Source organism: Diadema antillarum, unplaced genomic scaffold (assembly GCF_040938485.1).
Source record: "Diadema antillarum isolate AM-2024a unplaced genomic scaffold, OU_Dant_1.0 scf00000077, whole genome shotgun sequence".
NCBI lineage: Eukaryota > Metazoa > Echinodermata > Echinoidea > Diadematoida > Diadematidae > Diadema > Diadema antillarum.
The window spans coordinates 942814-961511 of NW_027270966.1; the positions used below are offsets into that span (position 1 = coordinate 942814).

Genomic DNA, 18698 nt, shown 5'->3' on the forward strand with positions numbered 1-18698 from the left:
TGGCTTAGCGTGGAGACCGGCATGGGAGTAATTGTCGCAAGAGCAAATGTCATGGAACCCCACCCACTTCCCTGCCGCGGTCTATGGCCATACCTTCAGAGATCAGTCAAAACAATGATTTATTCTTGATTAACCTTATTTCGTCGCGGCGGGACCCTTCCTTTCTTTAAAAGGGACAACAACACAAGTCTGAATCCGATTTTGGTGTGTTTGTAGTTCCGTATCTTTAAAAAAAAAAACCAACATGGATTGTGTAATCACTACTTTAATGGATTCATAAAAGTCCTAAAGCTGATTAGGATGGCTGAGAGAAAAGAATTTCATTCTAAGCACCTCTTAAATCCCTATGTAGGTCAGGCGGGCGTAGCCGTGAATGTATTACAGTAGTTCAAGGCAAGGTGAGGCCCATTAACGATGGGTAAAAAGGGTGAACCTAATGAGAACCCATCTACAAAATAAAAACATGAAATACACGTGGGTATTTATCCACCCACCGTCGGGAATAAACACATACGCAGCTGCCTACCCGTAAGACATGACTCACGAACTCACACTAGATCCCTCCGCTCGCTTCATGGGACATTGCCTTGGCACGAACGTGTGCGTGGTTACAGAGCTCGCCATTTCGGACGATCGAAAGTTCGCTTAAACTTGTCATAAATGTTTATTTCAGTCTGTGTCAACGACATCGCGTACTAACCGTAATAACGCTCATGATAAAGTGACACCTTGGACTATATTCAGGCGGGTATGAATTAGTTGGTTGAATAGAAAGCTGCTCTTATATATCATTATGCACCTGCCTTCTTCTGGTGAAGTAACAGGTTGCACATATTAATTGCTTGTTCGCGTTGATTTACATTCATAACATTCATCATCATGGTGGACGGAGCTGCGTTATATGTCGCCCGCAAGAGTCAGTGACGCTATACGGAAAGTCGGCGCGAATGTTCTTCCTTAATATTTTTTTTTTTAAGGGATAATGCAAAAGGGCCATATCTGATTCGAGTTATACATGATGGAATGGAGTGCATTTATGGTGTTATCTGTTCATCACCACACTTGTTCAAACTGTGAATGAAACACTGGTTGGATCATCGAAAGCTGTGTTGCTTGTGTAACAGTTAACGACTGGTGAACGGTGTAAGGACATTCAATGCAGACGCTGTAATCATGGCTGTTTATGATCGTTCGATTCGTTGTTACCAAGGTAACGCATTTTAACAAACCCTTGTGCCCCTGGAATCCTTGTTTGGGAGCCATCCAAATTGAGCTCTGTTTGCGAGGGATGGAGGGGGTTGTCCTTTTTTGTGGGTATTTTCGTTTTTTGTTAAATTCCTCTTTTTCCCCTTATGCTATATATTTTGTACATCATGGACTTTTTTGGGCAATGCATTTTATATTGCCCATGACAGTCTTTCTTGTTGGAGTACATTTTAAGCTATTCTGAAAATGGAAGTATGTGTGTGCGTATGATAATATATTATGCACAGTTCTTTGTCGTTGCTTAGTATTAATGTCATGTGTTATTATGATTTTTTATTCATCTATTTCTTGAGTATCTCCTTGAGGATTAGATACAGGTACATACGGTAATAATCACGGGAACAATACTGATATTGGCATTATCATCTGTTATACCCATAATATTTTGATTCTCATTCCTTTCTCATAGACCTTTTGTCAATTTCATTTGTTGCAATGAATAAGAAAAAATTTAGAGATTAATGAAAGCAAGAAATATCAAATCAATTTACCTCATGTTTCATCAACAATGATGGTATTTTGTGTTCATCCAGCACCATCGCCGAACCCGTCCATGGATCCAGACGGAACTAAATCTCCTAGGGAAGTTACTCCGCGAGGAGCCAACGGGGAACCGACAATCGGAATTACGCTCTATCCCAATGGAGAAGGTCCACCCGTAGGACCTGGAACCAACGATGACGTGGACCCGGATATTGCACGTAGGTTGTAGCTGGACGTAGGAATTCTACCCCCCAAATAAATGAACTTCAAAAGATAGAAAAGCATATACCCTACAGAATGATACAAAAATGACAAAAATCGGATAAGAAAAACTAATAAGGAAGATATGACATTTTGAAATTTCACATTTTTTTTGAAAACATTTCTTGACCAGTCTTCATGAATATTCAAATCAGCTCGTTGACGATGTCATGCTCTCACAGTTTCTTATTCATTACACATAAAGAAATAATAACTATCTCATATTTCAGCAGTACAAATACAAAACCCAAAACAAAAACAAAACAAAAGAATAAAATGTTAACTCTGATAATTATATCTTGGTATGGGCACGATCTTTTATTTGTATTAGCTATTCCCCCCCCCCCGAATGTCATACATAATATACATGACAATTGTGAGGATATGACATCATCAGTTCGCTCATTTGAATATGGTCAAGAAATGTTCCCCCCCCCCCCCAAAAAAAAAAAAAAAAAAAAAAAAAAAATATGGCATTCCAAAATGTCATATCTTCCTTATTTCTTATCCGGTTTTGGTCATTTTGTATCATTCTGTAGCAAGTATTCTTCTTTTTCTTTTGAAGATTATCTATTTCTTTTTTTTTTTTGGGGGGGGGGTGGATTTCTTATCTAATACCTTACTTTCGTCACGAGTAGAACTATTTTAAAGGGTACCATAACAACCTCAGAACTTTAACGCATCTTTCGTGGCATCGATGGATTTGTCATACTTCCAGAAGAATTCTTATGCAATGTTTCATTGTAGAATATGAATTACATAACTGATTTGTAATCATATTTAAAGGCAAACATTACATAAGGCGTTGCGATATCTGCATTCTTACCGACCAATAGAGATCACCGGATCCAGTTCCCTCAAGTTTTGCATTAACAACGTAGGCCCTAATTCATATCTAATATATCGGACATACGACATGATCCTTTGTAAGGGCTCAGAGCATATGTGATGATTCGTATTTCTGTTCTACAACGAAAAAAAAAAACCAACAACAACTGTAATATCTTTCTGTTTGCCTTTTCTGTGACCTCATTCCATAGTTAGCCTTGTGACAGTTGCTGTCGCACTTTTCGCTGCTACCTGTTTGATGCTCTTGGTGACAGTCATCATACATTACAAGGTCTGCAGTCAGCGAAGGTGAGTGACGAAACGAGTTGAATGCCAATGCATGCAGTGGTGTCGACGTCAAAGAAAAAAAAAATGTTTTGGTGCCTACACTGAAAGTAATGTTTCATATGACTCAATCTCTAACGATGATTTATAGTCATGCAAAGTTAGAGCAAAACAAGAATTATCCTCATCTTATTATCATATTTTTCTATCACCTTTACCCTTTTGCCACAGTGTGTGGCATGTACAGCAAAACGCTGAACGGTTGTGTTTGCTCGTTGTGAATAGCTCTAAAAGGGGTTGTCATACAGTTCTTTGTTTGTCTGTGTCTCTATCCGTGTTCCGTTCTGTTTAATTCTATTTGTTTGCTTTTTATGAAGTGGAATAGTCATTGTTGTTGTTGGGGTTTTTTTTTTTCCGTTGTGAACATCGAAGCACGAATGTCGTAGATGTTGGGCAAGCCAAAATGCAGGAGATGCAATTCAAAGTGTACTCAAGAATTACCGCCAAGACTGGAATGCTTGAACATTGTTTTTGGCTGTCTGTTTTTTTAGAATAAAATTTACGCAAAATGAAAGCAAATCACATAACTGCCACGGAACTACCAACTGAAGTTCGGTGATACCTCCTTGGTACAACGTATTCATGATGATTGTGGCTATATGATATGGTTATTCCGTAACCGTATCAACAGAACCGGGCATAATCAATGCATGCGTTGTGACGAAAGCGTTTTGCCCAAGAGCTTAAATACTTCATAATATGAAGTATTTATATTATATTATAATCGTGGAAACCTGCGTAGTGCCCTATATTATCCATGTCGATACTTTGGCAGCTCTAATCATACGACTAAAAACATCCAAAGTTATACAGACAAAAAAGAAACTTTTATGTCAGGAATAACACTGCTAGTAGGCGTAAACGTGTATAGTTACGTCTCACGAAAGCAGTCATAGACGTATCGTTGGTTCCCGTATGAAGAGGACTCTGTGAGTAGTACCCGAGTTAAAACTTGAACGCTTCGATTTCAACCTCTCTCCCACGTTCCTTTTTACTCGCTGCTTTCTTTGCCCACTGTTGGTACTCTCCTATCCATCTCATCCCATGTAAAACTGTTGATGTTTAGAAAATAGAAGAGAAAAAAATAATTGGGGTTCAGTTCATGATGTTTTCTCTCATGTCTTGTGATGGGATGCTAGGGGGAGATAAAAGAACATTCTTTCGTGGAAGGTACGTGGGGGATGAATGACCTCCTCCCACCGTCTCTCAACCACCTCACCCCCCCTCCCCCCCCCCCCATTTTGTGGTGTTGTTCACTGTGCAATACGTCGATTTTTGTTTTTACTCTGAAAGGGTCTGCTAATCATTAGTCACGGCTCTGAAAAGTAGCTTTGATCAATTCATTCCAGTGGCCAAAGAATATGTGTAGGCCTATAAACAAGACTATTATCCTTATCCTCTCTCTCTCTCTCCCAGTAGGGGTGGGGTGGGGAGAAATAAAGAAACTAGAAAGTCTTCACAATGTGGGCATGTATGTCAAGTAATGGAATATGTTTTAATGTGCTTTCTGGTCTTGCAGCGGGTGGATGCTATTCAAAGCGGGTGACCGCCCACGTGGTGTATTTTCAATTAACATCCGATCTCCCCATCGGTAGACGGTGCTGCATTTCCGACAGAAGCATTTTAGCGGAATTACTCATCTCAAAATTAAAGTAAGAGAGGAAGGGAGTTGGAGGGGAGAGAAAATGAAAATCCTCATTTCCTGCTACAGAGTCATTAAAGAAATGATAATCGCTTTCCTTTGAAACGTTCGACAATTTGAATACTATGCAAGTGATGTCGCATTGTTTCACATTAACTGTCATGAACTTGTGCGTCTAGAAAATGGGCAATCCGCTAAGAAGACACAGCTAGGGGTATTATCTGGGTTAAGAAAGCATTTGCGATGTCTAAAAAGAGGGTTCATGTCAAGTTGAAAGGACCCCCCTTTTTTATCTCCATCCGTACTTCCTCGAACAGGATACGTGACCGAGCGCTGCTTTGAACCCCACGGGGACGCGCCACTACCCCGTGACATGATATGGCATTTTAGTATCCTGTTCAACGCGCCGAAACAGGAGGTGACAAACAGCGTTTGCAATAGGGTGGGACCAAGGCATAAAAAAGCGCTAGGAATAGGACTGATGGGTGCCTGTGATCTTAGGACCCTTTATCGCTGCTAGAAATGGCAGATGACCTATTTTTCTGTAGCTTAACGTTGTGCTCGAGATTATCTACTACAATGATGGATATTCCCCGATGGTGAAGATATTTAGCGCAACAAATAGGAGCAATTTTGAAGTAGTCGGTGATTTCCTACCATTTCACAAGTCACATTTTGTTTTTGTGGGTGTCTGTATGTATGTGAGGCGAATTATATGATAAATATATTAATGTGATAATGTGTTAATGTACTTACCTAAATCAAATGTACACTGTACGTAGTAAAGGTGATCGTTTGATGAAATTTGCCAATAGTGTTTGGCTGCAATTATTATAAATGAGTAAGATTGTAGGAAGATAACGCACGCGCGCACACACAAAGACAAAGAAAGATTAAAGAGCAAATTAAAAAGGAGGATTGACACAAGGTTAACAGGAGACGATTGAAAAAAAAAGCAGGAGAAAAGAAGATTGTCTGTCGTGTCACTTACAGAAGCTACCAACAAAGCAAAGGCACTTTCTTAGCTGAACTGAGCAGTGTAGATTCATATTATGACACTACAGAGCGTATCAAAAAATGGTAATCCAACTTTGGAGGGCTGCCATTCTTTAGTTGTTAGTTATGAAGAGCACAATCTTGGTTGTGAGGAAAGGGAAACTCTTCCTCTTTCCATTGATCAATACCTAATTATGTTGAAATTTATCATGCATGACTGAGCACATGAACTTTAAAGACAACAATGACAAATTGCACTTTTTTCAAGTTTGTGTGTTATTGTGAAGGAGCAGTGCGTGTCTCACTGCATGGATGAGATCTGTCAATGAAAGTGGTCGAATCATCAGGCAAGCCTGCACGACTGCAGATTCATGTTATAGGGTTTCTTCCAACGATTTATGGTTCATAACCTTCAACATTGCCATGTTGTCGATAACTTGGTCCTCCCATTAAGGCGAAACCATCATCAATTTTATTCACTTCATATTCAAGACATGGTTTGCCACTGGGAGCTATGTGTTGAATGTGAACAGAGAAAACATGGATTGTGTGGGTTGACCTATGTGGGAGCGACCAAGTTATCGGACAAAAGGCCATGTTAAAGGTTATGGACCATAAAATGTTAGGAGAAAAAACCTAGACACAAACCCTACACACAAATCATTAAACACAGACCTGCATTCGTACATGTTGGCCTATTTGGCAACTTTCATTGACAGATCTCATCCATGCAGTGAGATATGCATTGTTCCTTCACAATATTAAACACGCAAACTTGGAAAAAGTGCAATTTGTCAATGTTGTCTTTAAAGTCCATGTGCTCAGTCACGCATGACAATTGTCAACATAATTAGGTATCAATGGAAAGAGGAAGAGTTCCCCTTTCCTTTCAACCAACATCGTGCTCTTCATAACTGACAATTTAGAAATGGCAGCCCTCCAAAGTTGGATTACCTTCTTTTTTTTGATACGCTCTGTATTGGTAATAAGTATGACGTAAGAGCGGAATTTACTGTCATGTTTTCAGCTGTTACTTCTTTAAGAATTACAAAATTTGCATCATCAAACGAAAGTCAAACAAAAGGCCACGAGAGATCATGTAAATGAAAAAAATAGAGAAATTATATTTTTTTAGATATATTTGTATGTGATACATCATGATTTTGGTTCTATTTTGCTTATATTTTGCAGGAAGAATCATTATCCATCACACATCGTGTACCATGGTCCGTCGTATTACAACCGAGACGTTGAGAGACATAGCCACGAGGGGGCGGGCTACATGACTCTAAATTTCGATGGAAGTCGGGCTTCCTCATCGGGGACGGCCACGGAGTTTCTGACGATGTCCGACCGCCACGACACGACGCGGTCCAAGAACGGCGACAGGATATCCCTGGGAAGTTTCACTCGAGCGAGCTCCTTTTCGGAACCAAGGCCCAGACTCCCCACAAGGCGTGAGAGCCGCACGTTTCCGATCGTGCGCGAACTCAAGAATCTTCTCCACGCGGTGCACATGAGAAGAATCCGAACCTTAAGCCAACACCTATCCGTGGCGGAAATAGAAATGTTACGTCATCAGCTGAGCAGTAGGTCAACAGCAACGACTCAACCGGAAGTGTCTCACGATCGCACCATGTCAACAATTCTTCTTGACACCAGCGCATCTACTATACGTCCCATGAGCGAAATAAGCGAACATTTTTACTATAGTCTCTTCCCTGATCCAAATTCCGAAGGGGGTGGTCGCGTAGCTGCGCGTAGGCAGGATGCGCGCACGCCGTTGGTGTCCAGCCGACCCGTGCACACATCGTCGGTGGCGCAAAGTAGTCCTTTGGTTGATACCTCGGGTCGAACTGTTGGTGAGAGCCATGCGTCGTCTGCAGGGGAAGAAGCGACGCACTCTGCGATTTTCCCCGTTTCGGAAGGGAGTACAGCGCACGAAGACATCACCGCCACGACGGTAGCTGCTGGCGACGTTATGGAAATGGTGGACAATGAAATCTACGAATCCTACACGGAGAACGAAGTGTCCTGTTGATGTCATGTTCTCGAGGACACGCTAGGATGTATGATATATAAAGTAATAAAAAAAGACAAGGAAGAGGACTCAAATGATTTTCAGTAGCTAGGAAAGTAGTGACACCAGTGTCCGGCAATGGATGCAGAGAATGAAAATGAAAAGGGTCAAAGTGGAAGAAAAACAAAGCAAACAAAAACAAAACTATTACTGCATGCCACATTCGGATCCAACTAGATTGCACCTTGCAATACAAGCAGTGGGTTAACAAGTTGACAATACGTCCATCAAATCTTAAGATTGTCAACCAGAAGCATGTGAAATCATTGACCATTGCTTCAGAAACAGACATTCGTATTGTTCAATATATTCCAGGTGGCGAATTTTTGACATCTATGATAAACCATCATGACAAACAAATAGAAGAAAGACAACTTTCTGGAGATGAGTACTTATCATTGGTAATCTGCTTGAGAAGAACACCAAAGCAACACTAGTGAGACTTGTCCGAACCATCCTCCTATTAAAGCCGAATTAAAGTCTTTTGAAGATAACATTCATTCGGTATTTTGAGTACTCAAAGGATGTGGCAACAGGTCGACGGAATTCAAAAGTGTCATAAAATGCTTTCGGTTTTATCCAATAATGTTATACGTTAGTTTTCGTTTCATCTTTGTTTTAATGCTGTTGCTTATTTATCTAGGTCTTTATGTAGTTAGTCATGTGATCGTGTAGTGATTTAGTTATTCATTATGCATTCATTTATTTTTTCGTATATTCATTTATTCATTGATCTATTTGTTCAATTTCATATAGTCGTTTTAAGATATCAAGGAGCACAACAACCAACTCATCATTCTGTCGCGCTCTCCCACAAAAGAGGATGTGGTTTTTAGACGTGGTCTTCCAAACCTTTTCAATGAAATGACACTTGGGTGGTCTACCCACCTTAACATCCATTATTCACTCCTTATCTACGTCATCCTTTAAGAATCATATGGGATGTTTCTACTAAAACACGATGCTGCCGGCTGTAATGCACCTGTTCGTATAATGGGTCTTTCCGGATGTTTTCGCTCATTCATTGCAAACCTTCATCTCTTTGGGATCAATGAGAACGCATTGTCCAATCGTGGATATTAGATTAAAGGAACAAGACCAGCTTGATATTGCGTCCTATATCAAGAACGTAGATAACTTTAGATTGAACCCGAAGTTGATTACCCAGGACAACTTTAAAGAACTTATTTGAAAGATTAAAGAAACGAATCGATATTGGAGCAAAGACAAAATGAGTTGAAAATGAGAGAAGTGTAAAGATATTTGGAGTTCGTTAAATCCAAGATAAATATTATGTTTTTGGGTTATAAAAGTAAATGTTTGAGTGGATTCAATAAATTCGCCCATGGTGGGCAACTAACTGCTGCTTAACAATAAAAAAAAAAGCCAAGTTGAAACACATAAGTGCATAACCTACTCACAGAGCAAAGAGCATTCTATGAACCAGGTTTTGCTTTAGTAGTACTCCTTCATTTATTGAACAGGCCAAAGCATATCTGTTTTCCCCTCTCAAAAACGACACAAATTCTTTATTCGTTTGTTGTCCTATTTTTGTTGAGCAATGTCCTTTAAAGAATTTTTAGTGTATCTTAAGAGATAATCACGATTTTGTTTTTGTTTGACAAAAATTAATGTTGATTGAAATCGGCTCATTGTCCGAGCATTTGATACATATGAGTGAACTCCGAGGCTAGTGACGGCACAGGTCACATGTCTGAGAGATTTGTCGATGGTGAATGATATTATGATACCATTTTAATAGGTAACTGTAATCACCTCGTTGATATCTCTCTTTTACTGAAGTGTATGCGACTTCAACGTCGTGGAAAGAATGCCTTTATATTTTCCGTCGATGATGCCGTATTCTAATGCTGGGCGGAGATCCAATATGCGATGTTATTGTGATATGTATATAATTATGACAAAGATTATTTGTAATAAAAAGAAACAAAACGACCAAAGACGTTGATATCTGTGTGCTTTTATTTTCTTGAGAAAATTAGTCCAGAAATTATGCCATGATAGTCATTATTGATTATAAATGTGACCGTGCACCTCAAAACGAACATAAAGTCGCACACACTGATTTTGCGTGAGGACTGAAAATAAGTGAAATGGGTCAACCTAACCGAACTTGACTTTTTCATATTTTCTGAAAGAGTGGGTCTTCTTTTACATTATGCTAAAATTTGGTATCATAAAACGGGCAGGAAAGTGTGTTTTTCTAGCAGTTTATCTCGAACATTTTTGGTAGAATAGTGTGATTAGGTGTGTCTTTAGAATCCCTTTTTTCATTTCTGAAAAACCTTGTCCACACTCTTCACTTTCAACTCTAGTAACTTTTGAAAGGATAGTGCTACTGCTTTGAAAGTTGGCATTAATTATGGTCAGAATGTGTTAATGAGGCATGCTTAATTTCAGTTTAATCTGATAATCACTTCATTGTTGTTACTCTGGTGGTCTACTTCCTGTTTTTTGTCCCATTCATCGCACAGCCAGCACGGTTTGGTAAAGATTAAGCACTTGAATAGACACTGTACTTCAGAGCCTCTTTTCTCAGTTCACACTTTTCCTGAGTTTGTGCTTTCTTTCCAATATTTAGATAGGTTAGGAGAGTCCATTTGATTTGAGTTATACATCATTTTAAAGCTTAAAGTCTGCTCTTTTAGAATATGATCTTAACTAAAAATTCATGTCTGGCGACTTTTTGTTTGTTTTGAGGTGCACAGTCACAAATTATCTTTATTGCAGTCATAATTATGTTAAATATGGTTCTCAAAAGGATTACAAAACACATGATGCACATATTGATCTTAGTGAGAGTTCTTAATGAAATTTATGATTTATTAGTTCAGCAAAATAGTGCAGTTAGATGTGAGCGCCCTTGTGTCTGTCTACATTACATTTCACAACTTTTTTTTTTCAATTCTTGCAATAACATTGTGTCGAATATATCATTTCTTATATGTTGACTATGAATGTAAATTAAATAAGAACGAAACCAAGTAATTTAAGACGTTTGGCATGTTCAGTGAAAAAAAAAAAGAGGGACATACAGAAAAAATAGTTTATACGTCGACAAGGCTTTTTATATACATCAAAATGTTGTTTTCTATCTGTCTCCAAATTGTTCTTTGACAGAGGCGTAAGCGTTTTACGCAAAAAAAAAAATCATGCCTTATTATTACCCCGTCCTTGCTTTACCTTAATACCATTCTCCATTTTTTTTAACCCTTTGAATGCCACGTTTATCTCTTGTTCATATTTGTGTGTGTGAAATTTGTGCATATTTGACTTGTTGGCACAGAAAAGGGTTAATCAATGAAATTTCTTGTTCTGAGCAAAATAGCTATGTTGGATGTTAAGTTGTAGATCATTACTAGCTGTTTAGATATTGATTACAAATGTTTCATTGCAAACACAAAGCACGTATAGTGTGTTATAATATATTTCTGTTCTTTAGTGTTAGTCATGATAATTAACTTTATGAATATCACATATCTTTTTAATACACAATAATGTCTGACAGGTGGCTTCTGCTGTGTGACAGGGATACATCCTTGTCCATGATTATCTGAACTTGCACTTTTATATCATTCTTTTCCAGTCGAAAGTAATACTCCTCGTATCCACACTTGGACACTTTTTACAATAATATATTCTAGTCATCTGTCGGTAAATCTTTAAATGATTTTTGAGTGGCGGAATTGAAATGATAATAACAGCCAAACGTGAAAAGGGACATTACAATCATTGTTATAGACATGATAGATGCATGGCGTCATCTTACCTGCATCCGTCATTGAATAATATGATACGCCCGCTCGTGAACATGCACACACGCAAACCTAATAATGTTATTAGATTTGACCTTTTGTCCTTTAGTGTTCGTAGTGTGATGTTGAAATTAAATTCATCTGAACACTAGACTGCAATGCAATGCAGCTTCACATCCTAAGCATGATCATTTAAAGGCTAAGTAAAGTATAGCGTTGTCATGAAGTATGATGAACGAAGTTACCATGGTTACTATTGTATGTTATGTATTGCTGCTACTTTTGTACAGTGCTTGCTACATATACGCGCACTCGCGCACGCACGCATGCACAAACACGTGGAAACGGAAAGATTGAAGATGAGGAAGTGTTGGATCCTATGACTTGTCCGTCGTTGGGGGTACTTGTTTTTGCATTTATTTCAATAGATTAGTCTAGATCTAATCGTGCATGGAGCTCCGTGATCAATAGGTTGTAATGTCAGCTTTAGATTAAAAATAACCCCATTTAACAGTGCTGATCATCTCTCTCATGATGTTCAAATTGTACATTTGCTTTTGATTGTTTATTATTTTCATATTCCCCTATATTGTTGATGATATGATATCATGACTCTCGAAATCAGTTTAACCCCCCCCCCCCCGTCTTGTGAGGAATGCCATAAATATCCAACGTACACGAGTCTTTTGGTTATCCAAACATCAACAACAACAACATGTAGAAAAAGAAAAGAATTTAAGAAGCCAACAAAATTCCGTTTCCATCATTCCGTGGGATTGCGCAGACGTGATATTCGAATGGAGAGAGGGTTGTGTGGGACCTGGCCTTCATCGTAGGTGGCGGGCTTCCCTCTGGAAGGCGAAAATGAAAGCGATGGAGCAGGTGGGTGAAGAACAGGAAAAGTTCGACTTTCGCCAGCTGCTCGCCAATACACTTCCGACGCCCTACAGAATTCAAACAAAGTGATACGATAAAGTAAGTTCCTGCATCGCACACACACACACACACACACACGCGAGCACGCACACTCACACATACACGCACACGTACACACACTGTTCTCTCTTTCTCTAACTTCCTTTTCCCTTTCTGTTGCTAGCAAATACGTTGGAAATGAATATTATTATCTCTTGACCATGAATGCACAGATTAAAAAAAAAAACGACAAATGGAATAGCCTTTTTACAGTTAGTTTATGTCGAGGTTATGAATTTGCAAATGTATTATTGCCACTGACTAGTAATATTGGTCGCAAGTACAAGTTGCGTTGAAAATGTTTTCAACTTCTTATCAACACTGCAAGAGTCAGATTTTTCGGTTTATCCTTTTTAGTTCATCTTGTTTTGATTTTAAATAAAAAACTAAATGTTTGTCCTCGTGAATTATAGCTGTTATCAATAGTAATGATTGTAATCTGCTCAGTTTCTTTCCTTATAATAATCATGTTTTGTGTCTACATGTAGCTGTTTCTAAAAATCACAAGCAACTGTGTTTATTATGTACCATAATAACATGCGTGTTTTATATCAGATATTATACATAATCCTCACCAACGCAAAACGGGATGAGCTCGTCCCTCAGCCGAACCTTATTAGTCTCCTTGTCCAGGAATCTCTCTGGATTAAATTGGTCAGGGTTCTCCCATAGACTTGGTTCGTGGTGGACGGCCCATATGTTGGGAATGATTACTGTACCCTTTGGAATGTCGTAGCCTCCAAGAACAGCATCTTTGATGGGCGCGTGTGGTACACCAAATGGGGCGATGGATGTTATCCGCTGGATCTCAAGAAGCGTCGATTCTGTATACGGTAACCTTTTCCTGTCTAAGAGACTAGGCATCCGGTCTCGCCCAACCTGCTCATCTAGCTCCATCTGAACCCTTTTCTGCACTTCTAAATTACTCAGCATGTAGAGGAGACACCACCTAAGCGTAGATGAGGTGGTCTCAGTACCAGCGATAAAAAGATCTCCCACGGCCTTAAGAAGGTTCTCTTCACTGAAGAAATGTTCACCCGGCTTTTCCTTCTCTGCCTCTCTCATCTGGTCGACGTACATATGAACGAAACATGACGCGATGCCGGACGTGTATTCGCTGCTTATTTTTTGCACCGACGAATGGACGTACCTGTCAAACGTCGTTTTGTACTTGAGGATTTTCTCCATCCCGCTACCTGGAAGAAAGCGGAGAAATGGGAGAAAATTTATAACGCCGCTAATCTCTGTCATCTCAATGATGCCGAACAGCGCCTCGAGAACTCCTTTGAAGACTTCGTCGTCGTAGTCGAATCGCTTTCCGAAATTTAGGCCACAGATCACATTGGAGACCGACACGGCGATGTCGTGAAAGGGAACGAACGCTTGCGACTTGCGACTGACAAAACTCGCCACTAGATGGCGCGCTTCTTCAGCAATGGTTTCCTCCATCCTAAACTTGCCCATTCCCAAAGATCGTAACGCAGAGAGGGAGAAGCGGCGCTGTTCTGTCTGCTTGGGCCCGAAATAGCTGGCAACAAGTCCTAAAAGAAAGAAAGAAAAAAAAAGCACACACGGTAAAATACAGCAAAACTGTATGAAATCATGTAATCAATAACGGTACTGTGCAACAAGATAAACTTAGGTTTTGAGTTTCTTCAGTTTGTCTCCCTCTACAAATGAAAATTTGTTAAGATCGCAACTGCAGAGCTGATCTGTGGCATGTCGGAAAAAAGGAACCAGTGGGACTCGAACCTGTCATCTACCGCTTTCCGGGCAGCGACACTACCACCAGGCTGTCCCTGGTTGCCGGCAGTGACACGATGAACACGATGATAGAGGGAGACAAACTGAAGAAACTCAAAACCTGAGCCTTCACCCCTCTGAATAATGTCTTTCTTTCATTTAAGATAAACTTACTTGAAGTTTTTGTTTGTTCTGTTTTCTTGTTATTTTATTTTTTGATAGATATGCGCTGATACTGTGCAACAAGATGAACTATGACTTGAAGCTGAGTTGGATAGAGTATGTTTGTTTGATTTCATTTTCTTCAACATAATTTCATACGTAAATCAAATTTCTTTTCAGTAATATCACAGAAAACATCAGTATATGAATTACAATGTATATGACTCAAAGAGGGAACATACTTACAGTGTAGTACATTTTTACTTACACAAATTATAATTGTGTTACCAAATCGTTAAATGATAACCAAGCAATTTGCTATCATGAATTAATGGCTAGTAACTAATCAATGGGAATCAGTCGGAATGCTGGGGGATGATTGTTCCAATCCTTTGGGGATTCATAAGAGTGCATTTCATATTTATTATTGTGTGAAAATTATTTGCTTCAGATTGGTCTCATATTCAAGTAATGTGCAGTTCAATGTTTCCAGGTAAACACTGTACAGTCATGCTAACCTGGAAACACTGAACTGCAAATTACTTGAATATGAGACCAATCTGAAGCAAATAATTTTCACACAACAATACATAATGTACTCTTAAATGAATCCCACAGGGATTGGAACAATCATCCTCCGGCATTCCCAATGATTTCCACTGATCAGTTACTTGCCATCCCCTTTAAGAGATTATAACAGTACTCCGACACATGGAATGAAATTGACGAAAGAGAGAGAGAGAAGGCTAATGTTTTTTTGGTTATAATTCTGGGATGATAATCATAAACGTGATGGTACAGAAAATAACCCTTTGAAGAAAGTTTCGCTGTTTTTCGTTTGTTTTTGTTTTCTCTCCATTTTTGTTCAGTCCAGTATTTACCTGTTTAGGAGTTGACGACACTGTGCAAGTAACATGTAAAGTCGTCATACCCGAATGAATAAACACTTATTAAGCATTCTCTCTTATAATGACATTCTTAACCCTTGTTCAAATATTTGTAATAGAACGTGTGCCGGGGGTTCTTATAATTGTAAGATGCAAGAACCCTTTGCTTTCGGGGGTCATTTCAGTCTCATAATATTTGGTCTATACTTACTACCAAAAGACCACAAGACGTTGGGACTAGAATTGCTCCTGTGAAAACACATACGTACGAGGTCGAAAGAAAAGTGACCAGTACCCATTATTATGCAGAATCACTCAATTGTACATCTTGAAAAGAGCGAACTCTCAACTCGGAAAACGTAATTAATTCACCTGCTTTACAATAGACTGACGAGGTGAACGAACTTTTCGACGAAAACATGGGCAACCATTGAAAACTTACGAAAACTGTACCAACTGTACACGAAGCCGTGCGCTTTCAAGACTATTATCAAGATTATGGAGAAGGGGGACTTATATCGAATAATGTTTTTTTTTTTAGTTGTACAGTATAGGGGACGGGTATAGTTGTTGCTCTGGTGAGTTGTAACATGATTATTTTCTCAAAAGCGAAACAAGAATAAGGCGTTTAAAAGTATACAACATCAAAAGGTAATAAAAATTATATCTAACGGCCTTTGCGTGCAAAATTTCATTTTGCCTGAACATTCTATATGCGGAGAAGTTAGAAAAAATAGAAAAAAAGACTAGGCTTTCCTCCTCTCTTTAGTAAAACTTTAAGTAATCAATGTTCCTTTAATGTTCATCAAAACCAGTTATTCCCAGTTATTGGTGGGTATGTGGGCGATGTTTTGCAGTGTCCTGGGTGTATTTCATTTAATTTTGTTTTTGTTTTTGAGAGTAGCAGTCTGATGTTTGAATGTTTATTAAGCACACTATTATTCTCACAGAGAAAATGAAGTACATTTCTCTATTTGTTTGTTTTAGTAGACCTCAAAATGAAAAAAAAAAATGTAACTGGATTCGGTCTCCACTATGTTAAAGCTGCACGTTTAAAGTGGCGGAAAAGCTTTTGGAAAAAGAGTATGACCAGGGGAAAAAATGAAAAAAAAAAACACGATCATGACATTTCCTTGTAATTTGTTTTGTCATTGCAAAATATGGAACAAACAAATCTCCGGTGAAAGTAACGCACTGTCTCAAAATGCTTGCAGAGATGTTTAAGCTGCGGTAGTGTTTTAAAAGAAAAAAGAAAGCGAAATCCCCATCAAGGGAAAATAAAGCAAATCGATATTCATGAAATTTCTGACTGAATTCTAAGGTGATAACGAAAATGCTCACGGTGTGTATGAAGAAAGTTGATTGAGTGCATCATTATTTTGATGGGAAAAAAAGAGTATCTGATACATTGCATATTATTTCAAACCTTAAGGCTTATAAGTATATAAAAAAAAAATGATTCTGTCGTCATTTTGAAAAAACAAAAACAAAGCAAATTTAACTGGTGGTTAATGTTCCATAGGTCCCAACAGGTCAATGAAAATGTCTTGATAAAATTACCTAAAGGAAAGTAGTTTGGTTTGGGGACTTATCGTCGAAAAAGATTTATTAAGTTCATTTCAGTTATTATTAGCATGGTTGTCTTTTTTTTCGCCAAGTATGCACTTATACTAATGATTCTTCGCCAGTAGAACTCTTTACTTAGCATAAATTTTTGTTTCAGTATAAAACAATGATACTCTCATAATGAACAAAATGAATTAAGATTACTGGCTGAAAGTCACTAAGTGTGTGTACGTGTTGTTTCAGTGTTGTCGACTTACCCTTCCCCTCAGCTATATATTTCACCAAAGTGATCTCGGGTCTATCACTGAAATCGTCACCGGATTTTGCAAAGGCCTGACGGATGAGTTCGAAGTCGCTGATGACCACTGTGTAAAAGGACCCGAGTCTCATGCTGAAGATCGGGCCGTGTTTCTTGGCCATTTTGGTCAAAACGACGTGCGGCTCGTCGCTGCCCGCGAGGCTGGGCAGGCTTCCGACGACGGGCCACTCTCGGGGGCCACGAGGGGGCAGGTTGGCGTAGGTCTTGATTCGTCTCGACTGTACCAGGATCATGGTGATCAGGAAACAAAGGCAAAAAATTAGCAAGGGAGTGATGCCGAATTGGGTCCCTAGCTCTAGCAGGTCGGCCATGTTTTAGGATCTCTGCGATGTGCCACGTCGGTTGGACAGGAAATTTCAGCAGAGATGTGTATGATACCTCCTTGGATTTATGCCGGCTATCAATGGTGTGGAAGCTGACCCCACCGGAGTGCTGGTAAAAGTAATGACTGCTCAATTCAAACTGAATGACGTCTTTGCGAGTCTGCCTGCTTTTTATTATTATTCTTTTCGTTACTTTTACTTTCAAAAACCGTTATTCCTCCGGCCTGCATAATCAAGTCACACCAACACCGGTATGGACACGAGATTATGCATTCATTGCATAGATATGCAAAGAGTGTTCTCTTTCCGTGCCGTCTTTTACAGGCTTCACAAAAGGAAGACTTGCAGATTGGCATATCCCTCCCCCCCCCCCTTCGCATACACATTTAAACACATACCACATACAAGCATGCCATCGCTACCAGGATGATACCTCGACCGAGTTCACCAGACATGATGTGAAACCACAAAACTTTTTTTTTTGTTTCTTAAAGTCCGCAGGATAAGCTATAATGTTGTTCATTATGACGTAATGTCTGAAACTTATCCATAAGTATCCAGACGAAAAAAAAAAGAAAAGAAAAGAAAAGAGTTACACGTCACAGCTTTCGAGACACTGTCCTTTGACCCGCCCATCAAGCAGATGCTTATGTTCTGCCTGTGCAATTCAAAGGTTTACAAGCATTAGTGGTGGTAATTAGGTCGACAGGGAAGAGGCTTAAAATGGCTTATAAGATTAGATCTCTATCATGTCTACAGGCTCTTAACGGTTTTTATAGGGAAATACACATTTCTTTTTTTTTCTTTCGTCACTGCAATGGACCTCTATTACCACTGTGATTATCACTATCTTTGTTATTAATACTAAAATATAACACATCATTATTTTGCTCAATACACTCACATACAAGTCATATTGCCAGACAAAATTCACGTAGTGTATATAATATATAACATGCATCGTGTTGTAGATACAACGTCTAAATGCAGATGTAAGTAAAGAGTAAAGTCTTATTCTAAATGTTTAAACCTTTGATACATGTGAA

At 39.0% G+C, this 18698-nt stretch overlaps 2 protein-coding genes across 2 annotated transcripts in view; one reads left to right on the forward strand and one right to left on the reverse strand.

Moving 5' to 3' along the window:
- Positions 1-7862, forward strand: part of LOC139717561 (uncharacterized) — an 80722-nt gene extending 72860 nt beyond the window's left edge. Inside the window, exons 6-8 of the mRNA XM_071629069.1 lie at positions 1800-1967; positions 3051-3147; positions 7013-7862. Coding sequence (XP_071485170.1) covers positions 1800-1967; positions 3051-3147; positions 7013-7862 — 1115 coding nt within the window. The remainder of the gene's footprint in view (positions 1-1799; positions 1968-3050; positions 3148-7012) is intronic.
- A 4550-nt stretch (positions 7863-12412) lies between these two features.
- On the reverse strand, positions 12413-17640 carry LOC139717562 (cytochrome P450 2U1-like). The gene is made up of 3 exons (XM_071629070.1): positions 17268-17640; positions 13228-14193; positions 12413-12621 (listed from the first exon to the last, which is right to left on the reverse strand). The coding sequence occupies exons 1-3, from the start codon at positions 17638-17640 to the stop codon at positions 12413-12415; spliced, it is 1548 nt and encodes a 515-aa protein (XP_071485171.1).
- Between the last annotated feature and the right edge of the window lie 1058 nt (positions 17641-18698).